A 25,659-nucleotide genomic window follows, 5' to 3' on the forward strand; every position below is an offset into this window, starting at 1 on the left:
GGCGTAAAAACGGCACCGCGCGGCGGCGGTCGCGTCTACCGCGCGGTGCACGCGCGATGACGGTGTCATTGGCGATTAACGTGCGCGCCGCCAGAGAAGAAGCGCGCGGCGTGCCGTAGTGCGTGCGGCTGTGCGTGTGCCGTGGTCGCGCGCGACCTCTGCACACTGCGCTATCTGCACAGCTCGATCATCGACACGATCGAATCGCTGCGGCGTGTACACGCGGCAGCAAATCGGCACCGAACCACGCTGCCGCCGACCCGCGTCAGATCCTCCTTGAAGAGGGGGCTACGCGATGACGTCACGTCCGGCGCGAGGGCAACGAGTGTGGGAACCGGCGGCAGGTGCGCTCGAGAGTCAGTCAGAGAGTGTGGAGGGCCTGGTTCGCCGCGGGTCCGAGGGGAAGAGGGAACGAAATGGCCGGGGAAGACACGGCAGAGGAACGAACCTAACCGGCCCGATCAAGGAGGGAAAGAAGCCGAGCCAACCGGCCAAACAGAGCAGGGAAATGAATGGCCAAAGAAATGGAAAAATTGGAGGCGAGCAACAGCGGCCTCTAACCGCGGACGCGACGCCAGCCAGCAGCAGCCTGATAAAAAGGAACCGAATGGAATGGTGCTAAAAATCATCGGTATCCCTGCTGGCCACAGGAAGCGAGATAGCCGTGGATAAAGGAAAGGGGAAAACCTGTGGGAAACGGATGTGCCTCGCGAACGAGAAAATATGCGGAGATTAGAAGAGGCAGAGTCGAGTTGGCGAGGGGCAACCTGGAGAAAGATAAACAGGCTGTGAGTGATAAGTGGGTGGATGAGGTACATAGAGGGAGATTGGGCAACCTCGTGAATGGTATTTCAGAGAGTTTTTCCAGCTTTAGGCTGATTCTAGTCACTCGGGGTTGGTGTTTGTCTCGGCAGATCAGGACGTAATATTTGTTTTTGCTGTTTGATGAGAATACTTGTAGATAGATGGTCGTTCCTCTTGCATCCACTCGACTTGAAATGCACGCTATATTTCGATAGATATTGTTAAAATGTAGTCTTGAAAATGTTTGCTTTCAATATTCTATGTATGTATTTAACGTTGTGTTAGTTGGGCAGGTTTTTTGATTTATCGTGTTTTTCTTCTTGGGAATAAATTTGAAAGCTTGGTAGTAAGACAGCTGTTAAATTTCTTTCAGAAGGTACGTTTTTCAAATTGTGTTTTCTCAGCTGCGCTAATAAATACAAGTCGGCGAATTGAAAAAAAATCCAATGATTCATTGGCTACGTATGATTTGCATATAAATCAGCACGTGTGCCTGCACTGAACATATTCAGAGCAATCTTCCGTGCAATCTCCTTCGTGCGCATAGTATAACATTACGTCGTTCCAAAAAATCTACATTTCCCTCTCCCCTTCTTTAATGCAACTGCAAGAACGCACCTCTATGTCTATGAATATTAATAACAGTAGATTAATAATAAGCAGTAAATAATAGTTTCTTGATAAACGAAAAGACCGATAGTTAATTTAATTTCGATTTCCATACAGTGTCAAGATTCCATTTCATAAAAATAAATCATTTACTTTCCTGAATATATTCCTCCTAGGAACAACGTGAATAATAATAAATTCCAAATTAAATTGCAAACTACGTTGATATAAAAAGAACATAATATGAAAACCATTTCGTCACTCATCCTGAAGATGCACAATCTGTCATTGTAAACAAATAATCGTCGCATTTAACGACGTATCAATATCGATGAACCAACATAACGTCGTCAAAATTTTCTGTTATTAAAATCTTCCACTATTAAGAGAAAATTCGCTCTCGAAACTAATAAATTCGCGCTCGAAAATAATAAAGCGCCTAATGTGAAAATTAAAGCTCAGAGCACGTACTTTGAAAATACAGTGCGCTTTACGATGTACCGATATTAATGGGTTAATCTAAAGTTACTAAAATTTGCTAAAGAAGAGATTGCCTGTTGGAAAGTGCGGAGAAATAGAATAAGAAGAATTACAAGAGCAACGGCATAGTCGCTTATTCCGAACACAGAGAATTAATGCGCTTTAACTACAATGTGCCACTGTATTACAAAGCCGGTAGTCGGATAAAATGAGTTCGATGAAAAGAGGGTTATTAATGCATTGATCACCAGGTGCATGGTAAGCGATGAAGCGAAGTCGAAACGACTTTACCATAAGTGATACATCACGAAATGATGTTGCTGCTCTTTGTGTACCGTGATGCATCATTCACGAGCAAAACGCGTGATGAAGTAGGCTCGGTAAGGTAAACTGGTTGCACGTTCTACATGGCTGTGTATTCGCTTGTGTGGTCTGGAATACTTGAATATGAGTTCACGGTGAATGACGGTAGGAAACGAAAGAAATTAAACGAGATCCTTGAGGCTTTCGCGAGTTTCTTGCGAGTCGGTACAGATCGAGAAGGACGTTGACTTAACGCGTACGCTTGTCAAACGATATATAAGATCGAAGAGAGGTAAGAGATACACGATGCTTGTTACTTGGTAGCCAACTTCGTAATTTCATCGCATAAATCTCGAATTTCATAAAAGTTCAGCATTGCGTTTCGAGAGAAGAAAAGAGAAACGATAACGATATCTGGAGAACATCGCGTTAACGATTATGATATCCGCCGTACATAGTGTACGTATCGATACATTTTATGGAACCAAATTAAAAATAGTCCACGGCATATATTGTTTATATCACATAGATATCATTTATGGCGCTTATCTCCTATCCTTATCAGACATGTTAAAATATTTGGCAACAGCCAAATTTCTCGATAATCGATCTTTATGTGACATGTTTTCCCATCTGTTTTGTCTTACTCCAGTTCGACTACTATTTGGACAGAAAATTCCTTGGACTAGAAAATTCCTCGTATTAAAAGACGTGCAAGGATGCAAGTTCGATAGGAATCGCGAGCAAAGTTTCCCGCGCCTGGACGCGCGCGCGTATCACGCGTGCCACCTGTAACACGCGCGTACGAGGCGTGTGCGTGCGTGTGCACGGCGCGCGGCCTCCGCTTTTTGCTCTTTCTTCTTGTCCCTTCTGCCACGATGCTCGAAGGACGGAGGGTGAGGGGCAGTAGGACAGGGGAAATTTCATCCTACCGATACTCGTCACCCTTGATTCTTTTTTTTTTCTCTCTTTTTTTCAATCCTTTTTTTGCCAAGCTTCGTCCGTGTCCTTTCATATCTCCTCATTTCTCTCCCCTTCTTGGCTTTTTCGCCCTTTTTGTTTTTCTTAAGAGCTGCTTTCTGCGGTGGTCGAGGTAATGGACATTTTTCTCTCCGAAGGCTCTTTCATCGATTCTCGTACCAATTGCTCTTTGGCATTTTATTCCGATTCTCGAACACGTGTTCGTATATTCTCTTTCGTTCGATCGAGATTTCTTAATATCGTTCGAGAGAACGGTTTAATTAATTTATTAAAAACACTCTCGGCTAATGTACAACGATAGCGAACCACGCCGCTGCATTTCATGTTATCGTATTATATTACGGTGATAATAGAGTATTGGAGTGGAAGCAAAGGGTAATCAGATATTGCAGAGAAAAGTAAAAAAAAAAAAATAAGAGGATGGAAGAATATGAAATAACGAGGCGGAGGCTTAATTAAGAAATGCCGAAAATGCCCCGGTGCTTTATATTTATTGTTTTATTGCTACTCATTTCTAAAACATAACCCGCGGCTACCTGTCTAAAGAAAAGAACACCCGTTTAATCCCCTTCGTTCTCTTTTTGTGAATTATGGAGTGTAGATGGAAATGTGGATGGTGATTTTTATGGCGGTGCAGGATACGTGAGCGGTGGTTGGAATAATTACGATGCAGTTTGGTTACGTATCAAGGGGCTTACGGCGGGGTTCTAATTTTTATGCCGCGGAAACAACCCGATGATGATACGGCTAACGCTAAAACCTCAAACAAGAGGCTCGCAATTATCTATTCCTTTTATTCGTTTCTTTTTTTTCTTTCTTCGAAGCTTCGAAACTGCTCGTTTCGGTGACACTATAATTTATTTCGCTATACTTCAGTGTTGTTATATATTACGTTACAGTGCTACGTATTATGTTGAATGTTCCTTATGCAAAATACTTTTCCTTTCACGTTACGTAAATTTTTATCTTCCTATCGACCTTCGTACTTTCCTATAATCCTACGAATAAAGAGAATTTCATGCAGGAGAAAGGGAACTTTTATGAGATGAAATAATCGAAATTGATAAACCATTATTCGATCGACTGTTCCAAAGACAATTTTCTATAGTAATTCGGATAAAATATTTCACGATAAACGTCGAATTTACAGAGGAGATTAAACAATAAGAAGAATAATTTAAAGAAGAAATAACAGAAAATGACAGGGTACAAGGGTAGCATTAATACGCGGAGAATAAACATGTTTATAAAATACCACTTTCTCGATATAAAAATTCACGTGCAACGATAACATATTCTCAAAGAATTACATTGCCCACCGAGTTTCTCGTTACGTAAATTACGGAATCACGTTAAAGAAGATAAGTTATCTGCTCTTAACGAACGCTGAAATAGCGTTTTTCAGAAACACGTGGATCTTTCTCAAAGGAAATAGAGGAAAAAGGGGGAATCAATTTAAACCGCTTAATATTGCCTACCAAAGAGAGCGTATCTCTTCCGAAACCCTTTTCTCAGGACCCAAAATGAAGAAGACATTCGAGGCGCTAATTTATGGCGACTGGGCCGACGCGCCTAACTAAAAACCTCGCTTACATCCTCATTTGAATGCGTAAATCGGCCTGTTCCACGCATTCCGGCCATCTTTTTGGCCAATTAACGAATCTGAAAATCTCGACAGCCACCGATTACTTTTCTAGACAGCGTAACCTAGTTCCAAAATGATCTAAGCACTGCCTGGCATCTGACTAAGCAGCCTGTGGCATTGCAAGGGAGTAACGCAAGACGAAGAAAAGAGAAAGGGGAAAAATAGAAAGAGAGAGAAAGGAAGAAGGAGGAGACGAGAAGAATGAAACGAGGAAGGGGTGAAAAAATGGGAATGCAATGTGGCTCATTAACGCTCGTAAAGGCGTTCGTGATGGCGCCGATCGCCAACAACGGCACACTTGCGCCCTCAGGCCTGTAATCACGCAACTTATAATAATCTAGTATCCTCGTTCCTGCTGGCCGACTGTAACGACTCGAAATTACAAGCGATATCAATTTTATAGTTATAACACGAGCCGTAATCAGACCTGGTGCTGTCCCAAACGTCCGACTCGTCGTTCACGGAATAATCGCGACTCTTGCCAAGGTTGCATCATTGGTAAAATTGAGCATCGTTCTCCTTTGGCAAAGTAGAATCGTCGTTTTCTAGTCAGACTCGCATCTAGTTCTTCTATACGCTTCGGCTCAGATACGTCGGTTTATCTGTTATTTCTGATTGTCGAGGTTATTAGATGTAGTTAACAGAGGAACGCGTGGATAAATTGTAAAGTAGAAAATATATTTTAATACAGAAGTGTAAGTACAAGTAGGAATATAATTTGGTTTATGGTCTGCCTTCGTCCCAGTCTACTGCCTATACGCTGTCGATGGCTTCAGTGCTTGAGAAAACTAAAAAGACCAGACGTAGAGTTTTCTTAGAAGTGGTGACTACTTCAACACTGATGAAACTATTGGATTGGCAACTAAGTGATGGTGGATTGTGTCATTAGATGGTATTGACAAAGTCCGCAATCACTTAGATGCCAATTACGAATTTTAATTTAATTAATATATTAATACGCTGTTAGTTTATGAGAAGGCCACAGGGAAGCTATACGATACGTCGTCTGTTGCTGATTTCCTCACTTTATGCCACTTTGGTGGCTGACAAGATCTCCGTATGAAACACATAGCAATGACGATAATAATAAACAGTGATAAGTAGCATTATTTTGGAAGCATATAAACTTGTGTTACGATGGTGAACCATGGACATCAAATAGTATTTGAAGGAAGAATCTACGAGCAAATTCTTCGTAAATTATATCGATATTAAAAAGTATCTATTGTAAGCGTTTACGATTCCTTGGTGAAACAGGCAATCCATTTATCTGCTTTGTGTAAGAGGAGAATTGGATAACAGTGGAATGAATAGTTAAATGGAGAATTGTTGTAAGTATTTGTTGGCTTAGGACACCTGCTGATGACGTATAAAAACATGATAAGTGACCGAGATATTCGATAAGACGATTAATTGGACTAGAATTCCGTACTCTTGCAAGGATAATGATTCAGGTATGAGAAGAGAGATAGTTTCGAAACTATTTGGAGAAAGATTAGATAGAAAAGCTTCGATGCTAGTAAAAATTTCGATTTGACTATTCAAATTATTTAATCGTAGGAGAGGAATTCGAAACGAGTAGGATTTAGTCTTTTAATTTACCAATTTACGATACAGTGAAAATATTGATAATAATTTTCAACGTCATTTGTATTTATTGTAAAAAGTCGATGGTTCGTATGAATGACCGTAACTCGAGAACAGAATATTAGATCGATTAGCGAAGTTACCCGAAACGGCAATCCTTTGTTTCAAATCCTGTTAAGATGCTTCTCGAAAAATCGACCGCAGATTTTACGAAAGGGTATCTCATACTCGAAATTAATTTTTCTCAAAATTTGAGACTAACCTTTGGAAGCTAATTTCGAGCTCTACCCAACGACTACCTTAAAACAAATTTTCTAATTAAAAGAGGAGAAGATCTGAGTTAGCCTGTTTGTTCCTCGACAATAAATTTCCATCAATCTACGAAAGACAGGACAGAACCAGGACGAGAAACCCTGAAGAAACGCAGCAGACAGCTATCTAAGAGACATCTCCTCGAAGACCGGCGAATAACACGAACATCATCGTGCATCGATAATTGAACGCGGCTATACTTACAGAAGACCGTGCGTCAGTTAGCGATGAGGTCTGCGCAAACTGCCTCCAATTATGTCCTTTACTGTCGATACGTTGCCAACATAAATTCCTTGCCGGCCCTAAAAAGGAGAGGACGAACCGAGCAATCACTGCCTCGTCGCTTCGAAACGGCCCGCTTCCCCGAAGCTAATTGTTCCTTGAAATATATCGTTTAATTCGTATTTATTATAAGGTTCCCGTGGTGCAGGGCTCGCTGGCGAGCAAATAGCAAGGAAGATACACTGTCGAAGGAATACGAGAATATAAGAGACGCGATAATTAATATAAATAGCGATGGGCGCAAGTAACTGGTAGTAGCGCAAGCAGCGAACTCGAACACTGGATTCGAGAAGTCTCTGTTATTTGGAAGGAAAGAATCGCTTACTTTCAAGTAGATTCGATCTTCAACGCAACAGACTCGGGCCCTGCACGAATACTTTGAGAAATGAAACGACAAGCTTGTAAGAAGATCGATCTATTGGATTGGCAACTGAGTGACTGCGGATTTTGTCATTAGGTGGCATTAGCAAAATCCGCAACCACTTAGTTGCCAATACAATAGTTCAGCGTCGACGTGCTCGAAAGCAGATTTTCGAAAGTTGCGAGTGTTCGTTCCGAGGTTGGAAAACAGCTTGTGAAGACTGTGAATACTTCGCCAAGATATGATGAACGAACCTGCGGAGCTAATAAATGTAAGGAATCGATAGATAGAAGATGGCAACTAATTGGTTGCAGATTTTATCAATGCCACCTAATGACAAAATCCGCAATCACTTAGTTACTAACCCAATATTATGAGTTGTATTCGAATCTGATGAAGCAAATCTTGGACATTGGGCTTGATTCGGATTTGCAAGTATTTGTATCGAACTTAATCCCATCGCTACATGTAAAAGAGAGAGAGAGAGAGAGAGAGAGAGAGAGAGAAATGTAAGGGTAAAACGGATGGAGCGGATAATTAGAAAATGAAACTGAGCTCTGCACGAATTGAGAACTCGTTCTGGGCTCCCATTATGTTTGTTAAGCTCCTGGAAGCCGACTCGCGTGCAATTTTTTGCGCCTGCTCTTGAAAAGTCGATTAACCCGGCACGGCGCCCGACATTCAAATAAAAAAACAAATCCTGCTCGCTTACTGTCCAATGATATATATATTTTGCAGATTTTTCATCCTCCTTCTCCTGTTTCTTTTTTTTTTTTTTGCCTGGTATTTTAGTTTTTTCAGGGATAAAACCTAACCCAATTCGTTTTACACTATGTGTACCGAGATGTAACATGTGTGTAATATCTATTTGCACATTGCACGAGTTCATCGTAGTTTAACAGGATCTGTTTCTCATCAATTTACATAGCAATGATATACCAATATATAATTTCCATACAACATTTGTTTGTATATTATACAACTCCCTAATTGTACTCTCATGTTGTTTAACTTTACCCGTGTACTTTATTACGAGAGTCCTCTTTTTAAATGCTAGGATTAATAATTAACGTATTAAAACGTAATTCGATACGCAACTATTTAATAAATTCGACGTTTGAAATTGTCTAGTTACCTTTTATTTTAATATTAATTACCCCTAATGTACAGTACAATGTAGTTGCATTACAATGTAACTAGACAATTTCAAACGTCATTAGATATTCCACCATTTACATTTATTCGCGCGCGATAAATTGAAACCACCATTAATTCGAACCATTTATTCCCGAATAATAATCAGACTGGCGTGATAATTACGAACTAAATCAAATTCAACTCTCCGTAAGATATTCGCCGCAGCGTGTGCGCTTCTCCGCGTCGCCCTAAAAATACGCTGTTTCTATTTCCATTCAAATCCCCCACCGTGCCAACAGAATCTCCTCTTGCAACACGCAACGCGTTCTGTTCTCCGAATCGAGCGTCGCGACGCCCGCGCTTTTTCGGTAGTCGCGCACGAGTAGGCGCCGGCGCCGTCGACCACAGCTGCCTTTCTGCGAGCCTGATAACGGGGGCTGCTCGCAAGCAACCGCCTGGGTGCTTCGTCTTACCGAAAGCTCTCCGAAATCGTCTCGCTTTCCTCCCTTTTTTCCTTACCAACGAAAAGGAATCACCACCGAGAACCTCGTCGAGGAAATATCTTGACGAACGACTCTGCCACCCCCAGCAGGGGGTGGACAATCGTTCGGATGCTCGCTTTCCTGTCGAAACAACCAATACGCGTTCGTGGATGCGTGACCACGCTTCTATACACTGCGGGGACGATTGCAACCTGTATCGTTCGCCCATCCTTCTTCCACCCTCGTTTCGTGAATATGCATAGAGCTGTGATGGTTCGTTGTTCCTTTGTGTCGACCGTGGCTTTCGTTACGTTTTGTTATTGGCAGCCAGGACCGATATAACTGCCACGTGTTCTCCTGATAGGGCGGCTTGACACGCCCAGATCGACACCCTGTTTTCGATACTGTGAATGATATCGCCGGTTGGGGAAGAGACTATCGACGGCGATTATTCACTAACAAGCTATAATTTAATATATTCTGTGTTTTACATTTACGTTCGAGACGACTAATTTTATATTAAATGTCGTAAGATACGCGACTGTTAATTTCGAATAGTTTTAAAGAAATGCTTGTATGATAATTATATTGCAAAAGTAGGAATGATAAATTTGTGGGAAATTTCTTCTAAGGAATTTCATTTTCTGAGTGTGTGTACCTCGTTCGCGGGCAGTGCCAATTTTCCGAGATTCTGATTTCTCGAATTTCGTTTGTGGGTTGTGTGATTTTTTATGGACTGTTTGTGGCCAATTTCTAGAGTAATTTTCCTGCGTCTAATTTCAAGAATGGAATTATCGATAAAAATAGGATACGTGGCATGGGATAGAGGGTGAGGAATATAAAGAAGGAATATAGTCTAGTCGTATAGGTTAGGTAACGTAGAATGTGGAATGTCATATTGGATTGTGCGTGTTAAATATAGGGTAGAGATTTGGGAAATTAAACAAGGAACACTAATGTAAAATATCATAGCAGAGATTCATGAAGCTTATTGAGTAAAATAATGATCAGCTAAAGTGAAAACAATTTGCGCCTGTATTATATAGTAACCTTCATATAAGATATTTTTTACTCCACTGATAGCAATCATTTGCTCATTGTGTAATTACCTACTTGCGTAATTATGCTTTTCCGTGCTACTTACTTTTTAAACTTCCTTTCATCTACCTGACCTACATCACAGATATATGCGTTCACTGATTAAATTGAAGAGCTTTGATTAATTATAATTATTTGACTCATAAATAAAAAAAAAGTGATTTATGGAAGGTTAGCTGCTATTACGAGGATCTGAACGTCCTTAAACGTTATAAATATAACGTTACAAACGTTATCATGATTTTAATTTCGAGCTGCGCACGGCGTTAAGTGTCTCAAAATTAATAATTCCCAATTCTCTTCAACCTGATAATTGTAACTTATGGATCGATATTCTTATTTCTTCTTGGATTACCTCAAAACCATAACATCTTGACAATTAACATATTTGTATCGTTTCTATCTCAACGCAGCAATTCAGAACTGAATTGTGATTATTAGGTGAGTTTCGGATGACAATTGATTTGAAAACGTTAGTGTTGGTTCGATTATATGGCGAAGTTTGTGACGTAACAGAAATTGACGTAAAATGACGATAAATGAGGTGAAAGACTCATAAGTTTTTAATAAACGTACGAAAAGTACGTAGTTGTTAATTCGATGTATCTAATTGATATTAATGGCATAGTTATTTAAAACATAATAATTATAGTAAACCTAATAATATACGTTTTTATTAAACACATATATACGATGTTTAATTCCAATACCGCACTAGATATACATTGCTCATAAATTTAGATAAATTACTATAATAAATAATTAAAAATAAATTAGTTACGTTATACGCGTATTCGAGCGATAGAACAAGTCGACCGAAGTACTGTGTCTGTCCATGACGTTCTTGTACTACTTCCCTCTTTATCCTTTGTTCCGGCAGAAAGGCAGGAACTCATAAGGCTTCTTCGAACGATAAAGCAATTTTTCTGGTGTCTACTTTCTAAGCATTCCCTTTATATGTTTCATACGATCCTGGTAAAAAATTCTTACATGCGACGCCAATGGCAAAAATGTTGGCTTCGATTGGAAATGCTGCGCAAGTCCGCTACAATTTATCTGCCAATGACGTTACTTCGACAAAGGGAGCGCATTAAAAATTGATCGTTGTTCGTACAGAATGCTCGTGAATATATCGATTAAAATATTTTTACTGATTAATTTCATCGCAAATTTAGTTGCTTTGAAGTAAACCGCTATAGAAAATCGTACTGACAAATATACAACGAGCGAGAGAAAATTCTTGAAAAATAATCGAAACACAAACGTACGATCTGTGCTGGCAGATTGGAATTAGAAATATGCGTAAGAAATGAGAAGATATGATACGATATATTATACCTAATAGCGGTTTAATTAACACCACACGAATCGAAAATTCATCTACCGATTCCAAAAATAAGCAGAAAATCCCAAAATAAAATCTTCAAAATGAAAAATCCTAAGAACCATGGAAGCAATTGAAATACGTGAAAACGTTTGCAAAATAAAATCTTCCAAATGAAAAATTTTAAGAAACGAGGAAAAAACCAGAAGCTAAGGGGCTCAAATATTCTCGTGCACGTTCCTGAAGAAGGGTTGCAGCGTCGGGATGCCGACATCACATGATGGGCGCCTGGTGCGGCGCCAGCTCGTCTCTCGACCTGCGTAGTCGTGGTCGCACAGGTGTGCTCGCACCCTTCGCCCCGAACAACGCGATTTCCTAAGCTGAAAGACATTACGTCGGTCAGTAGACGATCGAAACATCATGTCGACGTTTGCAAAGGGTCGACGTGTCGATGATCCCGATGAGAGCTGCCCACCTGTCGCTCACCGCTTGTCGCGGCTCGGTCACAACGAGATTCGCGAACCGGCTAACAGAAACGCGACGAAGCTCGAGGATTCAGCGCCGCGACGCTGGCCGACGCCGACGTATTGGACGACGTCTTGTGGCGCCAGTCCTCGGGCGTCGCGACGCTATGCCAGGAGACCAGACTTCGATGCGAGTCAGTTGGCTCTTCTCCAATGCGCCTGGGTTTAGGTGGAGGAATTGCTGAAGTGACACTGATTATTAATCATTGACTTACAGCTTTGAAGATGAAACTAAGCTGTCTGGTTATGATGTTATCGATAATCGGATTATCGATCTGCGATTTGTAACTATAGTTCGTATAGAAATGTAGCTATAATTAAAGACGATGTTAAATCGAGACCGGTGAAGTGAGATTGATTATTAATCATCGACTTATGGCTTTGGATATGAAGCTAAGTTCTTTGGTTATGATGTTATTAATAGTCGGATTATTGATCTGCGATTTGTAATTATAGGTCGTATAGATATGTAGTTATAATTAAAGACGATCGTAATTCGAGATTGCTGAAGTGAAATTGATTATTAATCACTGACTTACGGCTGTGCAGGTGAAACTACCCTCTTTGGTTATGATGTTATTAATAGTAGAATTATTGATTTGTGATTTGTAATTATAGGTCGTATAGATATGTAGTTATAATTAAAGACGATCGTAAATCAAGGTTGGTGAAGTGAGATTCTTTATTAATCATCGACTTACGGCTTTGGATATGAAGCTAAGTTCTTTGGTTGTGATATTATTTAATAGCTGGATTATAGATCTGTGATTTTTCATTATTCTTCGTACAGATATGTGATTATAATTAAAGATGACCGTGAATTGATATTGGTAATTAATCCATGAATTATAATGTAGGATATGTAACTGATCTCTTCAGATATGTAATTAAAACAGTTGAATGTGTAATTAAAGAGTTTCTTATATAGATAACTATAATTAAAAGTGACGATGAACTAACATTGAATGGCGAGTTGCGATTTACTTTTGAAATCAACTTTATTAATAGAACTTTCCATATATAACTTATAAGTAAATATACTTCGTCTAGATAATTATAATAAAGACGATGATTGGTAACGGACCCTTGAGATACAGTTTTAGATGTGTTATCAACTCGTTTAGTAACGGCGATATTAATAGCGGTATACTAACATGTAACTAAATTTAGATTTTATGTACAGATAATTTTAATTAAAGTAGTATGGTAAAAATAGATAAATGCATAGACCTAATACTTTTCTTATAAAATAAAGTAAATGTGTTCTGTGAGTAAAATTACAAGTCCATTTATGTATATTAATATATTAAAATGTAATTTATTTAATACTTAAATATAACAAATAATTCTATTATTATATTTTAATAAAATTTCATTTTGTAATTTTAATGAAAGCAGACGAAAGAAGAGATGTTACTGCGATAAATAATTCAAAAAAGAAGAAATTGTTTAACCTAAAGATGCAATTGAATAATAGAAACTTAAACATCACAGAAGATCCAAGTAGAAGCAGTCACTTCATACACAGCCATCGGTGTTCGAACTACTCATCGATGTCTGGCAAGAAACCAACCTCCGAAAGCTTCTTTCCACTAACGTTCAAAGTCAACTGTGTAAATTAAACTGTAGAAACGAGAAATTAATATCGAGTAATCTCATAGAAAAGTATAAAACGCAACAAACGATATATTCCTAAGAATTCTACATATTCTGGCGCAAATTTATTAAAATTTAATTCCACTTCCAAGCACTTGATACATAAAGCAGGCAGCATCTCATTAATCGAACACGTACCTGGTAAAACCTATTTTCAGACGAACTTCAATAAACTCCGCGAGCAAAAAATCCGTCCGCATCGCGTTTCGAAATACCGCGCAGCATCCGCGATAAACCAGGCCGCAATCGCAACAAAGTTAGATCAATATTTCCCAAAAGAGACACGACCGTCCACCCACACAGAACACCGCAACACACCGATTCCCTAGCAGAGCCCTATATGCAGCGGAACACTGGAAAAAATTGCCAAAACAAAAAACCCTCGATCGATACTGTTCGAACAGCGACACAGCAAGGCTGACAGATTCTTGGGGCTGCACGCGACTTATATGGCGAACAATAAAAAGAATGTAAGCATCGTACGACGAGAACTCGGACGATTCCCCTAGGATATACCCTAGGATGTTAGTCAGAAGCTGTGGAAGAAGCACGCTACGGAGAAAGCGCCCCTGAGAAAGCTTAGCGGCGCCCTAGGCTCGCGACGCTTTATCCGGCGACTATAAACGCGTCGGATGAAAACGTCAGTCTCGACAACGTCTGACGAAGCTGCCCGTCAAACGGAAGACGTCGTCTGACGTACCATCGGAACAGGGGAACACGTTGAACGTGGAGGCTAGCGTGGCTTTGTCTAGGCGATAGCTTTTCATCGAGCTTTCCGCGTTGCAGGAAGCTTTCCGCGTTGTGGACGAGGGCCGAGAAGCAGATAAACGTTGTCAGAGGCCGCGCTGCGACGTCCTCCACGGCCAGGAGAACAACAGTCGACGAAAGGATCCTTGGCGTCTCCTACAGAGCGTCGCAACGAGCGTCGTTACGGCGAGAAATTGGAGCAGGAGAACAAAACGCAGAGAGAGGTTGCCGGCGTCGCGACGCTGCGCGGGGTTAATTTTAGATATAGCTCGGGTGGGAAGCACCCTGGCCGACGCGAGGAACGCCCACGGCCGATGAGTGTGCGCGGTGAGACTCGTAGAGAGTCGATGGAACCGAGTGGGGTGAAGTTGCGATAGATAATTTGGATTGGTTGAGACTCGAGGGTGTGAAAGTTGTGTTAGCGTTTCTGTGAGATGATTAGAGTTGTGTGCTATATTTATATGTGTATGTATGATGTTGGTCTTTAACGTAGTAGGGTAAAAATGGAAAATATTGTGTGGTTTTGGTGTTGGAATAAAGAAAAGTTTTAAAAAACGAGGAACTAAGCCAAATAATATGCTGTGGTATCATAAAATATGTTAGGCTACTGGAAACGCATCTACTGATAGTCGCTACTTTTGAAGCTTCTGTTTGCTTCCATTGGAATAACACGTGATTTCAATACTTTTATTGTAAGTTCGTATCGAGTAGCTTATACATATACATTACATAAATTACTTATACATAAAAATATAAATAAATATTTCTCTGCGAAGCGCTTGCTTGTTACTTGCTATTCGCTAAATTATATTGGAAATTGAAACACATAATTAAAACAAGTGTTTTCACAATACGTAACTCGTCCATTGTATGCCAAAAGATCATATTACCATGCTAAATATATGCGTTTCTGCTGCTTTGAGGCTGTATACGTAACAACACATTCCCCTTCCCAACAAAGTATACTTCACACTAGACGGGAAACGAAGCATTGGGAAAAGCTTGCTAATACAAATTTCCCTATCCACCAGTAACAATTCGAATAACCTCCACGGTTACATGAAACTCGAATCATAAACCTTTATTCCAATACATCTTAAACTCTTCGACGACTTTTCCTCTTTCTTCCGGGAAACCTATAAAAGACAATAATATTTCAGCTGAATCTACAAATCGGCAAATGCAATCTCCACGCTTGCAAATTTTCTGAAAAATGTCGATCGATACGAAAGGAATTTACTCGAAAGCTTGGACCAATTTTTTTTTTTTTTTTTTTTTTTTACGAACAGTCGCGTTTCCTTCGAGGATGTCGCAGTTTTCGTTGACTCGCCGCTTCTCCGTGTTACCCATCCCAAAAGTTAGGAGAGCTTTCCACCTTCGTTGTTTTACCAGGATCGTATGAAGACACGCGGCTGACCTAAGGGAAGAACGTCTCCGAGAACTTAACGAGCTTTCGTAGCTTTTAGTCGGCACGCGTCGCGACGCCATAGCAGGGTAACATGGTCGAAGGTGGACTAAGCGTCGACGAGAATATTGATTCGTTCTCCGCGGTCTTCCGCAGAAAGCAAATGTTGTCCGCTGTTTTAGATAACGTCGAATTTTATCTCGATAAAATTCATACTAAATCTACGTATGTCGTATAAAAGTGAATATTGAGGAACGTAATTAGGGAAAAATAAAAAAATACGGTGCGAAGGGACGAAAGATATCGAGAAACGATATCTAACGAAGAACAAGTCAAATGTCACTATAATATTATTACTTCAGGATACAGAAATGTACGAGTGTGAACATTTCTCTTGATAGAATAATATACTTCATAATAAAATAGTTCAAATGAGTAGATTAAGCGAAAGAAAATTGTAGATTAATGTTTCTTTATGATTTACAGAATTTCGCGGTTTAGTGACTATCTGGTATTTTGATATTTTGATCGTGAATGTTTGCGCAGTTATTTGTCCATAACTAGGTAAATGGACAGGTACATTTCGCTTTAAAAACATCCGGTCTGTGACTTACATTCGGGGTGACAGGGAAACAGCAAGGGTGAGAAACATCCCTCGAGTTTCCCCTAGAAGCAAGCGTTACATATATAACTTCTAGCCGTAGCAGTAACTGACTGTTGGTAACTGGAATTATTGGGTTACCTGGAAAATTCGCAGCTTTCTAACAGCCTGTCGATCTTATCATATTCCGTATATTGTATTAGGTTGGTAACTAAATGATTGCGGATTTTATCAATACCACCTAATGACAAAATTCGCAATCACTTAGTTGCCAACCCAATATATTTGACGTCAACTATAGAGAATTATTTTTTAATGCCAATCGACAAAAAAGATATTATTTTTCGATAAGAAAGAAAGACTTTACATTTTGTCAATAGATGGTATCGACAAAATCCGCAATCACTTAGCTGCCAACCCAATATATTTGACGTCAGCTGTAGAGAATTATTTCTTAATACCAATCGACAAGAAAAGATATTATTTTTCGATAAGAAAGAAAGACTTTACATTTCGAAAAAAAAAATACCAAAAAGTATAGATATTGAATTATTCGTATTTCAGTGGAAAAAATTGCTGTACTTAGGACGTGTAATTTATGTATTAATATGTAACTATAGCATACAATCTTGCTGGGAATTTTTCAAATAATCTAACAACATCCACGATATTTCTGTTACGAGAGATACACAGAATTATTTAATTGAATTGTGATAGAGGTGTATAAAAAAGGCACGCGTGTTACGTAAAACGTTCGAACGCGTAATCGGGTATACGTGAACGAATCACGGCCTTGAGAGCTTTTCAATCGCAATTCCATAGCTCGCTCACGCCTGACAAAAGGTGGCGGCGCGCGTTGCGACCGGAAATTACCTCAGTCGGAAGTTTACTCCCGCGTGTGACGCGCGTTTACGACATTGCGCCTCTCTTCTTGTAATCTTTTGTGTAATCCCTTTTGATCGTCGCTCGACGCGCCCGATAATAGCGTGCAGCGCGGTAACACGCCCGTTTTTGCGCGATCTTACCATTCATTCGACATCCTGCATTTATCAACCGCGATAATTAGCCGTAAAATTGGCCCAAGAAAGGATTACGCGTTTATGGAATTAGCTGAACAAAATCTCGAAAGTTGAAGATCGAGAATATTTACGATATCGAGAAATTTCAAGCCTTTACGTTTCGGTAACAAGATGCTCCCGCTGTCGACAACGTCCTGTTACTCTCTGAACATTTTCAGAAAGTGAAGATCAAAATGAATTGTGTTGTTCGAGTTGTCGTATCTCTTAAATTAAACTTTGGAATGTCGCTGAAATTGTCAACAAATGAAAGCAAAGATCAATTGAAATTTCTGTAAATTATCGCGTCCTTTAAATCAAACCTTTTTTAAGGATAACAATTCCTGAAATTTTAACCATTTAATTAGAAGGATTCCAGTCTTTAAAATCTAAGAAGAAACGTATCTACTTGCAGAAAATTAATATCAAGTCTAAAGATTTTATATTTCTACATATTCATGTAGGTTAATACGTAATCATCTGGTAGATGTTTGTTTGCTACGATGTTCCGCGAAAGGCAGACTAAATCGATATCGCAGGTCTGCACAGACCGTCTCATTCTACTTCGTCTTGAGCGAAGCCAATTCCCCTGTGAAATTCATTCGCGATTGCTAACATTATACCGAAGGAAATTGGACTATTTGTATCTCCGAATTCTGCTACACATTATTTCTTTATGTACTTCGATGTATTAGGTCGTCCGAAAAGTTTCTTTCGTTTTATGAGGAAATAATAGACGCCCAACATTTTTCGTTTTATATTATTTTATCGAATTACGTATAATCCATTTTCTTCTATCGAACTAAAGATCACGACACGTTCGACGGATTAGGTTTCGTGTTTGTATAAAGATGCGTCGTTGTAAAAGACGTGTCTGTAAAAGAATGACGCTTAATATTATTTTAATGGGGAAATAGAATTTTCTTTGTAAAATCGCTGTAAAGTACTACGAGAGTTAAATTCATTTTATTACCAAGGGAATCCTATAAATGTCGTTTTTTCATTTCTTTTATTTCCTCGATATAACAAATATTTTGATATTCGAACACCGTCTGATTCATCTTTGAATATTTTCTTCGCTGATTTCGCGGATTCTCGTGGATCTCGCACGGTATTAAATAAATAAAGCCAAATACACGTTTTCATTAAAACGGCCCGTTAAAGAAAATTACGAGTGGTAGAATTTATACGTCGATTAACGTACACCCAATCGTATCTCTTGAAACCAACATAACGATAAATCGAATATGCGACGGGTGTACGTTTCACAAATTTCAGGCCATTAATACATAAATTTTAAAAATTCAATCTACCATTTTCATCAGCCACATGTACGCGATAATTAAACGACCAGGTAATTAGACCACGAGGTAATTAAGCACACGCGAACTTTAAATAATACCGGTGCAAAATCGTCGTAATTTACTTACAGATTGGTTTAATTAAATTGAAGCATCCTGTGCCAACAATCGATCAGAAACCATATATCGTGTGGTTCTTTCAGGTGTGATTTAACGACCGTACATTCTTAATTGAATTAACATTTAATCAATATCATGTATCAAACGTTAATAACGCCGACTTACTGTATTCATCGTACCTTTCAATAAAATATACTATAGCCGTGAAGCAATTATAAACGTCAGGGATTTACGCGTCAAAAGACCTTCCAGCGAAGAATGAAACCTGTTCCTGAATTACGACCGCCAACGTGTCGCGTTTACCTTATTTTTACCCTTTTTCTCATTTTTCCCATTTGGAAACTTTCGCGGTGCCTGCAGGTACAGAAAGGCAAACGTGCTTCGAATCGCAATAGCTTTTGAAACGAGAAAGATAAGGCTGCGTCCTCACTGAGGCAACGACGAACGGATTTCGTTGCTGTTCCATCGAACAAGTTGCTATACTCGACGGTTTCTCCATATTTCTTCGCGTTTTTATCGCCAGTAAAAAGGCATCGTTGCTGTTACCATTGCTGTTTACTCTCAAAGTGATACAAATCGAAGAATAACTTTTGTTATAAATAAACTTTTTGATGTTTGCTAGATGATTCGTAAGTGATGATCAATTGTCTCGAGAAAAGTATCTTTGTCAACTTTTGTGAATTTAAACGATGCAGTTAGTCACTTTCTTACTACGGGAAAGTGGTTTGTAAACAGATGGAACACGAAGAAAATCAAATAATTTGTATTATATTATACCTTTTTATTGTAGATAAGAAGATATCGTTTATTATCAATTATTCTCTTGTATCTTATTATTCTTTATTCTTATCTTTAGAGATTGCTTAGCTTAGGTTCACATAGTTAATCAAGTTTTTATACGCGTTTACGCTTAGTATCACATTTACTTAGCTTACGTACGTGGTAGTAGACACTTACGTAATAGAATATTTATTTACAGAGAATTTATTTACTAGGCTATTACGTACTTGTTGCATTTATTAGAGACATTATGAAACAGTGTAACACTTGTATCAGCTCTTATAATTTATGGTTTAGACTCGCAGCTATTTCTTATTACACGTACGTGTACCTGTTAAACAAATGTGTGAAATGAGATAAAATGTCCGAATGATACGAATATCCATCAATCTTTATCTATTAGGTCGTCCGAAAAGTTTCTTTCGTTTCATAAGATGATAATAGATGAACAACAATTTTTGTTTTATATTATTTTACCGAATCAGGTATCGTCCATTTCGTTCTATTTCTATTATTATATTCGTGCATAATTCAATAAACTAATATAAAACAAACTACTTATAAACCTAATATTTTTTTATCTGTCTTTCTCGATCAAAAATATAACATTCTTTCCATCGAAGCTAATCGAATTTTTCCTCGTTAATTGATACATTTAACGTTCAACCAAAAGCAAAGTTATAACCAAATATATCGATTGTCAACTATTTTCCCAACTATTCGACATCTATCGAATATTATTTGTGACATGCAGCAACAACAATCAATGGAACATCCTCCTTCTGTTGCTTCAGTGAGAACGCAGTCTAAGCACGAAGAAACTATCACGAGATGTGCGTATCCTTGGAATTTTCAGCGCGAGGCTAATTAGTTGTTGTGTAAATCATTTTAACGCGCGTTAATTTCTCCACTTACACGTATTTAATGGGTAGTGGAAGTGCACGTTGCCTGTTTTATATGCGGCCAAAGTGCGACCAATTTTCGTCGCGCGCCATAACTCGCTGATAACGGACATCATCTAAATATCTTTTTCCCTTTCGCAGATCGAGGATCGCAGGAGAAAATTTTGTGATATATATCTGGCAGTTTTAAACGTGTTTCCGGAGCTATACGATCATCGACGAGAAAATTGCTGATCTGACGATAGGCAGATCGAGAGCAAGAAGAAAAATTTCAATGAAACTGCACGAGATAGCGTTTCATTTATCCCAAAATATATGAAGATGTTGAACTCTTTCGATCTTACGAACGTGTATATGCGTTAAGCAAAATTTATATTCCCAAGTTACACATACAGATGAAAATACTGTGTACCATTGAAAGAAAATTGATGAAAAATTTAGTGTTTTAGAAATTCATCGATTAGGGTATTGATTATTCCACCTGGTCATAATATTCATGATATTAAAATGTTAATTACTCACTTTTTTCAACGGCAGTCGTGACGGCTCGATATTCTCCTGTAACAAAGAAATAACAAAAGAGTCAATAATAAAGTAACGAGAGAACTTTTATATTCGAAACTACCGCACTTACGAAAGCTTGTCTTTTCTTATTTTAACTGTAAACGACTGTTCTCTTTAATCGATCGGAGAAATCAATTTTATAATTTCAAATATATGAAAAGTATTTTTATTCTGTAAATTAACTCCCGGTTGAAAAATAACATTCCAATATTCTGTGATCTGTTCTCTTCAAACTACGATTCCGCAATTCACAGTCATTGTAAAATCATCGTTTATCGCTTCCGTATCTGAGGAAGAAGATAAATCGATCCATGTGTAACATATTTTACTTGAAATTATACGTACGCTAACGAAGTCCTGCGAGTTACCTTGTGCATATAATTTAGAATTGGAATTAGAAGAAATAAGAATGAGAAATGAAATGTGTACGATGTAGGACAAAGATGGGAAAATTTCATTTCGAACATAATATCACGAGCGATTTAATGGTCCATTATCGAGTTAATTCGGAGACAATATAAACTGTTTAAACAAAGCGCTATGAAAATGTCTTGCGTTCCTTGATGTGCTGTTAGTTTCAGCTTTAAAATAAATCGCGTCGATTTGCATTACACGCGACTGAAAACGCCGTGAATGGAGCTTTTTAACGAGGCCATTAAACGTGACACGAAAGACGAACGAAACGCGACCAGATAAATATCACCGGTTACCAACTTCCTGCTCGTTAATAGCCCAAAACATTTATGCGTCGGTATAAAAGACGACTGTGGATACAATAAACGAGCCGCGGGAGTAATTATGTTTAGTCTTAAATCTTTCTGTTATCGATACGAAATTAACGAGTTTGGCATTATCGCATGATCATTAAAAACGCGTTCGACATAAGCACCGTTTCCTCTCAAGCGCCGCCATAAATTCTGCTAAACGGCTACCGGGGATTATGTTTACGTGTTGACGTTTATGCTGTAATTTTGCAAAAAAAAAAAAAAAAAAAAAAAAAGAGAGCTCATCGAACCACGTCACTGTCTCTCTTACGATAAACCGTGTTATCTTTATTTTTACGAAGGCGTTACAACGATTCCACACACGTACTATAACGTGTTTCGCGTATATTTTTGATACATGAAACGGTTTGGTAATGTGGATTAAACGCGCGCAAATTCTGTCGCAAATAAAGATAAGAAAGAGCTGTTTGGAATCGTCTCGCTTGCCAATTTAATTATTTAATTACGAGGCCACGTGAAATATTTGGAAATTTCATTAGCATTATAACGGGCCACGACTGTCGCCATTATATCGATAAAATATTTATCACGGACGGATGTTTATTAAAAAATCGCCACGTCGATATCAATTAAGACTTGTCAGCTATTTCGACACGCCTCGTATCTCTTCCCTTCTTCAACTATGCATCCCGTATTTAAATGTTTCTTTCGAGTAATCGAGTGGCATAAAAGCGAGAGGATGGACAAAATTCGGTTTATCATACTTCTCGCGTGTCATCTTTATACGTTGCATGGATAACGAGGATATAAAAATTCGTGCAAATCAGCAACAGTTTCTGACACTAGCTTATCGAATATAAACCAATACGAGAGATTAATGTTCTTCGCTTTAGCCGGTAATGATTCACCCAGTACATTCCAGCAAGCTAAAAAAAAAATATTCCTCGAAACACGATCATCCTTTCAGACTTCCAATCTCATCCGTGCACCTGCAAATACTCAACCGGTTAACCCTGTACAACAAGCAACCCTGCGCTTCCCTACAACTACATTACAGCAAGAGCAGAAAAACATTGGCAGAGAAGCGCGCAACTTCTGTTGGCGGTGTCTCCTATAGAGCGCGCAGCGCAAGTCCCTAAATTCACCAACACTTTCGTTTAATATCCTTACATACTTATTCGATCCTGTCTCCTTTTTTGCATATCCTAGGGAAAGAAGGAGAGAACGATGCTCGTACGTACGTCGCCAGTGGCCGAGGACCAAACGCTTATTTTTCTCGTTTTATTCGTGCGAATTGAGCTCGCGGCGGGCGAGAGTGGCTGCGCCCATAAATTTTTGGAAAAAGAAAAAAATAGCAACGGACCATGGAGGCTGTGTAACACGCGCCTCGGGAATTATTGCACAGCTTGAAACTTGTTGCTGCTAATTTTTTCGTCTGCTGCCCACCTTCCACAGTGTTCTTTCCGTCATATCTCGCGGCCGTTCAGCTCTCTTCTCATTCCCATTTCTTCTTCTTGTTGTCCGCTGCTTCTGGCGGAATAGCCGAGCGCAACGCGTATCCCGGTTGTTCCCTCGCCAGCGTGAGAGACGTTGTTGGACCAATCGGCCGTAGGCGATTTTCATATTCCTCTGTCGAAAAACGCGGCCGAAATTTATCTTTATATCGCGTGTTATGTATTGTATTTCTATCGATATTTATATATTTGTAAGGCGATTTGCAACGGGATATAGAGAAAAACCGAAGACGGGTGAAGAAACAGAATATACGAGGTGTGTCAGAATGAATAGAACTCAAGTTCCGTGGGAACGTTTGTACGTCGTTTAACGAAAATCGTACGCTCTTCTCTTCAAGATACAAGTTCCCTCGAGAATGTACACCCTATACACCGCCAAAGGCGGTGCTTCCATTCTCGGAAACAGTGCTGCAATTTATTGCTGAATTTAAATTGCTCGGTTACAATCTCTCGAACGTTGTCCAAAGTTCCAAAATGATGTCCTTTGGAGTGGTTTTTGGTTTTTCAGAAAAGAAAACAGTCTCGAATCTGTAGATTGTGCAACTACGATACGTCCGCTGATGAAAAACTCATTGGCAGAGAGCGCGGTGTGTAAGGCGTTGCTCACACACGCTTTTACAAAATTCGCTCGTCGAAATCTGTTCGCGTGTGCCTTAGAATGTAATGCAACTCGACGATATTGAGTTGATATCGATTTTGCCAATACCATCTGATGACAACAATGATTAAGCAATCGCTTAGTTACCAACCCAATAAATCAATTTTCACTTCCATAGACGCGGGTACATTTTTCAAAAATATCGCGAAATCGTAAAATTTGTATTTGCCAGCAACGCGTTAACGAAATAAGTGAAACGTGATTTCGCCTGCGGCTGGGGGGTTGAACTTTTATAAGGCTGCGTGCCCTCCGCTTCATTTTTGCTGGCAGAGAAAGCGACTTTAGCGAGTGTTTCGATTTCTTTGATTTTTGCAACAGGCAGCCTAATCGAACGAGGATCAACTGGAAAGAGAAGGATGTGCTGGCAAAAGGCGGCGTTCTTCCGCGGCGAAAGTGTGAAATTGTTTTCGGTAATCAAAGGCCAAGCAGGATTTTTACCTTCGAGGTCTGTTCGAAGGTCTTCCTGTTCCATTCGGACAGGAAATGAAAGGATGATTTTCGGGTACCGCCAGATTTATCGTGCTCATTCCCACTTGAATACAGTGTTTTAGGTTGCGGCTGTGTTCGGAAATTGTACCACGTTCGATGGTGGAATTGTCGGTTAGAAATCACTGCCTCGTACTCGTATTTGGGAACCAGATTCTTTTTTTTTTTTCTTTGTGAAAAAAGACCAAATAAAATTTGTTAAACTTTCAGTAACACGATATTTCGATATTCGTCGAACAAACTCGTATATTTTGCGATATACGATAATTAAATAATATTATTGTTATAATATGCGCATTATATAAAACAATACAAATGTTACGCTTGCGTAGAATACGGTGCGAATTTTTGTATCGCGAGTAAACCTTTTGTCAGCCACGAATTTCTTTTATATCTTTTAGGATCTTGAAAGACAATTAACTGTTACGTGCCTTAGCAACTTCCCGCAGAATTTTTATTCCTTACACCGTTGTATTCTTTCAACGAACATTCTTAACGTTTCAAATTCTCCAATGAAGCCAGATGAAATTCAGCAAGTGCTAAAAACCAATCTCCGATCGTCCCGTTGATAGCATTCCTAAGAATGCTAATTATAGCGGTCGGCAAAGTGTTAAAGCGTGTAGCCTTTGCTTCGTACGCGGCACAACACCGTCTAATTGGACGTTCTAATTATGCACATAAGTAAAATAGGATGGAACAATGAATAGAGTGCGGGATACTTGTGGAAGATACGTGAGAAAAATGTTTCCGCGCTCTTGAATACAACTGCGAGTAATTATGAGCGAGGTGCCATATATTTTGAAAAATTTACACGCTACGCGTAACATTTGTAGCAGAAAATTTGTTTATGCGCGCGTATCTTTAACCCCTTAACCTACAACTACGAGCATAGCCCGTGGTACGATGATCGGGCCAAACGTAAATATTACGGGCATAACCCGTGGTAGATGATTGAATCAAATCGTAGGTTAAGGGGTTAAGTGGCAGAATACAGTGACACACGAAAGTATCGTCAGATGGAAAATATCGTGAGCCATCGTAAGATTAAGTGCAATTACTTGAGTCGATAAAAAATTACTCGAATCAAATAAAAATTCGAAAATAAATTTTTAAGCGAAAGAAAAATATTACAGAGCTGTCGAATTGCAGGTAATCTTTAATATGAAAGAAAACGTATAATTTGTGTTCGTGTTTGATAAAACACGATCAAAACGCA

The 25,659-nt window shown here is 39.1% G+C and overlaps 1 protein-coding gene across 8 annotated transcripts in view; it reads right to left on the reverse strand.

The window, feature by feature from the left end:
* The window catches only part of LOC100647821 (tubulin monoglutamylase TTLL4), a 240,240-nt gene that overhangs the window by 63,694 nt on the left and 150,887 nt on the right, over positions 1-25,659 (reverse strand). For all 8 annotated transcript variants that reach the window (XM_012316062.3, XM_012316057.3, XM_012316060.3 and 5 more), the window contains one exon: positions 21,019-21,054. Coding sequence is in view for 1 of the 8 variants with exons in the window: in XM_048412194.1 (XP_048268151.1) it covers positions 21,019-21,054 (36 nt within the window). In the remaining 7 variants the exon portion in view is untranslated. The remainder of the gene's footprint in view (positions 1-21,018; positions 21,055-25,659) is intronic.

The sequence above is a fragment of the Bombus terrestris genome, chromosome 14 (genome assembly GCF_910591885.1).
Source record: "Bombus terrestris chromosome 14, iyBomTerr1.2, whole genome shotgun sequence".
NCBI classification, from domain to species: Eukaryota; Metazoa; Arthropoda; class Insecta; order Hymenoptera; family Apidae; genus Bombus; species Bombus terrestris.